The 8,214-nt window shown below is 34.5% G+C and overlaps 1 protein-coding gene across 1 annotated transcript; it reads right to left on the bottom strand.

The window, feature by feature from the left end:
- Window positions 1-971: 971 nt before the first annotated feature.
- On the bottom strand, window positions 972-4,474 carry LOC139844756 (signal recognition particle 9 kDa protein-like). The gene is made up of 4 exons (XM_071834982.1): window positions 4,328-4,474; window positions 4,099-4,167; window positions 1,631-1,724; window positions 972-1,198 (listed from the first exon to the last, which is right to left on the bottom strand). The coding sequence occupies exons 1-4, from the start codon at window positions 4,397-4,399 to the stop codon at window positions 1,122-1,124; spliced, it is 312 nt and encodes a 103-aa protein (XP_071691083.1). The 5' UTR covers window positions 4,400-4,474; the 3' UTR covers window positions 972-1,121.
- Window positions 4,475-8,214: the final 3,740 nt, after the last annotated feature.

Raw genomic sequence — 8,214 nt, 5'->3', positions numbered from 1 at the left:
ATATATATAACTTGATAGAATCCTCACTCTTTATAGTGTGTACATTTCATAATCTTAGTCTCAAATCCACACGCTTAAAAATGTGATTCGTGTATTCTATCAAATCCTCAAGCTTTAACATTTGAGTAGTGTATTATAGTACTCACACTTTAAAGTATGAGTAATTTACTTAAGGTCCTCACGTTTTGAAGCATGAAAAATGAATTCATAATATCATTCTTAAAAGCGTGTACATGCTATTGGAATTTGTTATGGACAAAATTCACACGCTTGCCTCAAGCGTATACTGTATAATCCCACACACTTCTAAGTGTGTGTATCTACTGAAATAAATGTGAATAATCAAGTATTTTGTTGTAGTGAATTTTCTGACAGACGCTCCTGGCGCGTCAGCCTTAACGTCGCGTTAGAGGCGTCATGGGAAGTCAAAAGATGCGAAGAGTTATTGACGCTGCGTTAAATTCCGCTTAAGAGGATTAAGAGGATTAACGTGGCTTTTTACCCCGGACCCGTTCATTTACATCTCGACTTTTTCCGAACACCCGACCTTTCCCATGGTCACGTCCACAGTCACCCCGATATGAACCGCGATTTAGGTCCACCACCATGCCCTGCATATAACCTTAAGAGTTCCCTAGTACTCTAAAACCAATTGGTGATAGAGGAAGGTTCTCCTAAGCTTATATACAAGCATTTGTTTCTTTCCCATTTCCTATATGGGACACTCTAACCGATTAGCTCCAACACTAGCTTACCACTCTACATTTTAATATGAAACGGAATCCTTCACAATTAGAATTTGAGATGCGTCAATAACTCAAAATTGCGAACATTCATTTCTTCCACAAAGTAAAAGATGCCTATACATTGGATGAATAGGATACTAGACTACTAGTTCTAGCACAATAAATGACCTGGTCAACAAGAATCTCAGAATTTGCAATGCAATTAAAAGTATAAATATTTCCAAGATGTTAGCCCAAAAGAACTATCTAATTCATACAACTCAAAAGAAGACATTATACTCTACTAATTATAGATCAGGTTGAAATAAAGTTCTATCAAAACTCAAAAAACCAAAACTCAAATGGTTTGAAACTCAACATATCTAAGTTATTGCTTTATTGCTTCCTTCCCCTTCCTCTCTTTGCAGGTTGTGCTACTTGTTCTTTTCCAGCAACTACTTCTGCTATATCAGCTGCCAAATCAAAAATAAGTTATTGACAATTTAAAACATGTGATATCAACATAAGCAAATAAACACAATAATATTTGCAAATTTCAGGTCGTAACTTAATACCAATTTTGATCTCTGTTATTTCCGGCTGTTGAAGATTGTTTTGATTAGGGTCAATAAATTTCGCAGTTCTTAATATGGATATTGTTTCTCAAAAGTATGGTTGTGGCTTTCATGTTTTATATGTCATGGTACCCCTTGTGTTGTACTACAAGAGTTACCATAACACACTTATGTATCGTTTAATCTCGGCCTTTTTTTTTTCTTTATCTTTTTTCTTTTTTTTTGGTTAAGCAAATAAAAGCAAAAACACTAGACCCACACCAGAGTTTGTTGCTTCAATTATAAAAGGGAAAATTCATTAAAGGAAGAAGAAAAGAGAAAGGGTAATACTTTCAGGACCCCGGGCCATGAGGGTAAAGAATATGTTGTTAAGCTTCTCCATTTTCTTAGCATCTTGTGCCTGATCTGTCTTAAACTTGAGACACTAAAACAAACAGAACCCAAAATGAAAACATCAGTCACATGTCTGTATTTATGCAAAGTATAGATCAGAGATGGCAACTTAGACCCATTTACTTATCGGCTAATTCTACGGAGTAGTATTTTTTTAACTAACAAGCCACATATGTGAAGTAAACAAATAGCTTTAAAGCCTTTAAAAAAAAAAAAAAAACAAATAGCTTTAAAGAAAACAGGCCATAATAAACTTTGAACAAATTTGTAGGCAAGTATCTGCATTAAAGATGTTTTTTATTTCAACTTCGCCGTCTTCAGTCATGTGTAACTTTGATCCTATCAGCCAGCGACGATTTCAGAAACCAAACTCAGTGGGGTCCCGATTTTTTTTTCCAATACTAGTTATATTTGAATGTTATTTGAATGGTTGTTTACCTTTAAAAAACTACAAATTCAATATATATATGGGGTCTGACTAGTTAAGTTTAGTGGTCTCCTATACAATTTAAAGACAACAACGACAAAACCCAATACCACAACGAGTGGTGTATGGGGAGGTGAGGTGTAGACAATCCTTCCCCTATCCGAGAATAAAGACAAGTCATTTCTCTACCCAGAGTGAAAACACTCTCAAAAGTAGAGAGAGTCATCCCTCTCTCTATTCGACGGATAAAGAGATTGCTTCCGAGTGGACCTTCGGCCAAAAAGTAATTTTTTTTAAAAGGTAGAATAAAAGTAAAATAAAAATGAGATGCCATTAAAATGGTAGAATCAAATTTTCATGGGTTTTAAAATCTGCCTGGAATTCAATTTAGGCTCTGAACGGCAGTCAAGATGCCAAAAGATCAAAAGATCGACGCTTGCTGTAGACTCAAAAATAGAGCCAATCTATACAATTTAAAGAAAATGCTATAAATTCGGAAAATATATGGGGTCCTTTAGTTAAATTTAGTGGTGTCCTATACATTTTAAAGCGTATTTTCTACACAATTTTCAAACTAGTGGTGTCCCGTGACCCCACGGGTCAAAGCTTAGAGTCGCCACTGCTATCAGCATAGTGCAGTAAAGTTTCATAAGGTTTTCAAAGCCGTGTGTTCACACATAAATTTGAATGTAATGGAAAAAGGGCAAGGCTGCTCTACCTCAATTGACCATATACAAGTAAATAACTCTACTTAAATTTCAGAGTTACTTAATGATTCATACAAAAAAGTACATATACTTGCCAATGCATTTACAAAGTTTTTCACATGACTAGAAACCAGCTTTTGCCGCACCACTTAATATAGACCAAATTTATCATAAAAAATTTCTATTAAACTTGAACATTTACCGATAAGATTTTTAATTTATTGAAGACCTAGTCCTAGAATAATTCGTTACGAATTCACTTGTGCCAACGCTAAGGTGAATAAAAATTATAAGTAAACATTTTTCAAAAGGTGTCATATATGTTTATCTTCTATTTCAGTGGCAAAATTTGCAGAATAAGAAACAGATGAACTATATCGCATGTATTGATGACAATATCCTTCCAAATTAATGTCAACAACATCTACTAGTAGCAACGTATTATAACTCATTGTTATATTGTTCATGGCTTTAATTCCAGAATTCGAGAGCACATTACCAAGCTACATTGACATAAGAATTCGAGAGCTAGTAGTCATTAAATGCACATTGAAACTAACTTCAGTCGTGCATACACATACTCTAGTGGCCTACACAGCCGCACCTAATAGTAATACTAAACATACTATTTTAACAGAAAATAACTTAAATAATCTTTTGGCTTTGATCTCTCAATTAGCAGAAACTCTAAAATATGAATCGTTCTTTAACTGTCACATTCAACAGTCACATTCATTAATTGATTTAAAATTTAGAATTTTAACTCAACTTAAATTCAAGTTCTTACTAAATGTTTATCATTACCTCCTATTAACTCAAATCCTATACCCAGATCTAAAACTTTACATTATCAAAAGATTCCATATGAAATTTTTCAACAATCATACATGCCTTCTACCCATCAAAATTATTAAAAGAAACAACCATTTATCTCTATCATTATTTGATAAAACAAATTATCCTAGCATCGTTTACAACTGGAGGAAATTATATTTCTCTAAAAAACACATATTTCAGACTTCAACAAATTTTTTATTCAATTTGATCACTTAATATTGATGCTATATGTCATACTTCTTGGCTGCTCCATGTATATCACAATCATAATAATAATAATCATAATTATATAAGCATATAAACACCACAAGATTCTCAAAGTATAAACATCAAGACAAAATTGCATATAAACACATTAGTGACATTACAAACAACATCTATATGTACATTACATGCATTAAATATAATAATTAAATAATAAAAAATTAAAGTACCTGTTTATCATCAGTGACTTTAAGAACCAATTTACCATCAGAATGTCTGTATTTCATCACATAACGAGTCTGTATAATTCAAAGTATTCCAGTAAATTACGCAATTAAATAAATAAAAACAAACACATATAAATTCAGATCGTAAATTCATAAATTACATCTGAAACACAAGTAGCTAAAACCTATAATTTAATAAAAGATGAAGTAGGTTTATTTAATAAAAGTGTACTTTATCTGGATTGAATCGGAAAATCTGTACGGATTGTTGGACGAAATCGTCCCATGAGATAATGTAAACCATTTCTTTATGTTCGGATATAATCGCCAGAAACCCTCGCCGGCGGTGATCAAACTCAGAGATCAGAAAATAATAAAAAGGTTTTTATTCGGAGTATATATTTATATCGAGGGTTTTAGGACTAAACACAAATATTCGTCCGGAAAAAAAATATAGAAAAAAAAAAAAAAAAAAACAAAACAAAAAAAACAAATGAGAGTTGGTTTTTCGTTAATACGAGTAAATTAATTTGGTTGAACAAAATTAATAAGTGCAAGTTTGTTTAAAAAATTTAGGACGTGTCTAATGTTTTTCTCGCGGATGCCTCTAATGTTTGCACATATTGTGAGATTGGTCTCCGACTTTAATGGGCGTAAGTAGAACTCTTTTAAATGACCAAATATGCAACTAATGATGTACGTCCTGCCATGACGCATGGCGTGTCACGTATGACACATGGCGTATCTCCTAGCTGGACAACTTTAATGGGCGTTATTAGAACTCTTTATCCATTTACTTTTCCGTTTAATTATTTTAAAGTCCGTTATTTAATTATAACATCTCCCGTTTACTCTAGCGTATTTAAGATAATTCGTATGGTTAATTCACGCACCCGCTTTTAAACTCGAGGGACTAGCTTTGTCTTTTGGCCAAACTTGATCAACTAGTTGTTGACCAGGTCAACTAGTAAAACCCACTTCCCCATTCTTTCACTTCACCTCCCACCATCTTTTTCTCTCTAGTTGCAAGAACACCATTTTCACCCAAATCATTAAATCATCATCTAAATCATTTCAAGGAAGCTAACATCAAAACAAATTACATATTCGTGATCTACTACTTAAGACCTTTAATTTGGTACCAATTTCATTACTTGGGGTAAGGTTTTCTAAAAACTCAAATTTCTCTATATTCGATTTATGAACTTAAAAGTGTGTTAGTTAGTGTCTATGACTCAAGTCTAACATGAATATGTGAATTGTTTGCTTGTTCTTGTCATTTTTGTGTAACTAGCATGAACTTGAAAAAAATGACTAGTTTAATCTTGAGTTTTGGTTGATTGAATGTTGTTATATGTTAAAGTCCATGTATTAAATGTGTTACTAGCATCATTAGCTTCAATTTGATGTGTAGGTTGACTTGGAAAACTTCACTAACATGATTATTGAATTTGTGATTTTTGGTTAGGGTTTAGTAGTCTTGAATATGACTTTTTAATGCATTGAATGCTATGAGATGTTGTTGGTAAGTGTTTAGTTGCAATGTATATTTAATTACCTTTGAAACGGCATATTATATGTGTGCATTTAATTCCCGAATCATCAAATTGCATTTATGAACTTGAAACATTAATGATGAACACTCAATGGTTGTTTAATGTGGATTTGATTGTTGTAAATGTTTGATGTTGGTTGTTGTTATGTGTTTAGTTGCACTACTTGTTAAAATAGCTTTCCAACGATATACTATATGCGTTTTACATGTTTATTGACCATAAAATGTGTTTGGGTGAAAATTGGTTCGATTTGAACACTTGAAAACAGCCCAAAATTTCTGCCCAGGCATTCGGAGCGGTGCTCCGATTCCCTGAGCGGAGCGCCGAATGCCTACAAAGTGGCACCGAAACTTTGCCTTGAAACGGAGCGGCGCGCCACGAATCTGAGCGACGCGCCATTTGCCTGCTGTCCAAAAAGTCTCATTTTCGTTAAATTCTAACTATGTTACGCACCTCCGATTAACATGCAACTTGTTCTAAGATGCTCATATATGATTATATAACTCAGAAAAATTGTCCGAGACCCGACCCGAACGTGTTGACTTTTCCATTGACTTTGACTTTGACCAAGTTTGACTTTTAGTCAAACTTAACCGAAGACTTATGTAATCGTTCTAACCTTCTTTTATACTTATATCTTACATGAAACATGACAACTTGACTCACATGCTATATAATCGAGTCGTAACGAGCTATAGGACTAATTGAACAACTTTGACCGACCTCGTATTTTACTGGTATTGATACAACCTACTTGTTTAGGTCAAGACTAGCATTCGTTCTTGCACACGTTTACTTTGTGAAGTTCCTTTATACTCGTGCACTCAAGGTGAGAACATAGTCCCACCTTTTCAACAACTTTTACTCTTTTAAATCATGGGATGAGAAATATATACGTTTTATACTTTTATGCTTTGAACACAAGTACGAAAACAAACATTCTACGTACGAGTTAGAACAAAAAGCCTCAATTCAATTATCATTAGTTACACTTGTAGGGTGTAAGCGAGAACTTATGTTGTGTGGATCCATACGGGTTTGACGAACCCTCATTCGGACGGTTCACTACCGTTGGCGGATGAAATATATTTTCGGGTATAGTGTAGGTTCTAACACTATGATAACGGGGTTTGTATACAGTTAAGTCTTGATAATTGGGTGCTCGTGATACAACAACTTTTGGAATGTAAATGATTTGGATAATCAACGTTATGGAAATACTAAATCTTGTGGTTTAAAAACAACGTTTACAATTACACCTATGATTTCACCAACGTTTTTCGTTGACAGTTTTCTATATGTTTCTCAGGTTCTTGATTGGCTACTTGATACATGCTTCCGCGTACACTTTGATTTCTTGCTTGGGGTCAAGCATACATGCATACGCTATTGATAGCATCCGTGATTTTCAACTTATATTATGTCGCAAATTATTTCATTTATACTTTATAACTTTTGTAAACTTAAACTTGTAGTCGAATCGTTTGGTAAACTTAAAACTTTGCAAGTCCTACACGTTTCAAATGAATGCGACATAATTTTGGTCAAACGCGTCTCATTTAGGGACTATGACCACGTAACGAGACATAAGTTAACGGCGCCATCAATGGAGATTTTGGCGGGTCGTTACAGCTGGTATCGGAGCATTGGTTGTAGGGAATTAGAGTTCATTGGTGTCAACCCCGAGTCATAGGGTGCATTAGTGAGTCTAGACTACAACCGACCTTTAGACTTGAAAATAGGACTTACTTGGCAACTTGTGCATTTAATACGTGAGTATTCCTTACATATGAGCTTTCTTATTCGTATCTAACTCTTGACTTGTTCTCCTCATCTTGATTCCTCATCATGGTTAGTATTGTTGAGAATACTAATCAACGGTGATCTCGTGCCGCGATGATCATGAACTTACCACGGGTACTCCCTTCTCAACAATTTCTATGTCCTTTGTTTATTAAATATCAAGCTTTAGATGTCTGCTCCTAAACCCATTATTATTCATGGTTTGGATTCCGATTTCGAGACTGAGGCCAGCATTGCTTAACCTACTAGTGTTGTACACAGTAACTCTCACCCTATTGACATGTACTCTACCACTTTCTGATAACACACGTAAACTTGAGATTGATATGCGTAAGGATGACGCGACTTCATTCGTTACACTAGTTTGGAAATTCTCTCTTCCCATGTTTTTTGCCACCGTCCCGGCTTACTATCTACCAGTGTGGTAAAACTTTCACAACTATTACGGTCGCTACTCACTACTCACTACTGATATTACACTAGTGCTCCTCACTATATATCACCATTCGTTACTACTACCACTACTATTGATGAGTATCATCATCACTACCTATCACTACTGTTGTGTACTACTCGTTACCATGATTCATTACTCTCTTTATACTTAAGGATACCACTAATCGACCTTGAACGTTTTGACGTGAACAATCAGTTATACATTTCTCTCGGGGAACACATTTCTGAGATTGCACTAACTCTTCCGACCAACTATGAGTCTTGTTAAATACGTCGTTACACCTTGTTCGTTTGCAATCTTCAC

This window comes from Rutidosis leptorrhynchoides, chromosome 4 (assembly GCF_046630445.1).
Source record: "Rutidosis leptorrhynchoides isolate AG116_Rl617_1_P2 chromosome 4, CSIRO_AGI_Rlap_v1, whole genome shotgun sequence".
Classification (NCBI taxonomy): Eukaryota; Viridiplantae; Streptophyta; class Magnoliopsida; order Asterales; family Asteraceae; genus Rutidosis; species Rutidosis leptorrhynchoides.
The sequence above is the reverse complement of the archived record's forward strand: the minus strand, read 5'-3'. Positions and strand labels throughout refer to the sequence as shown.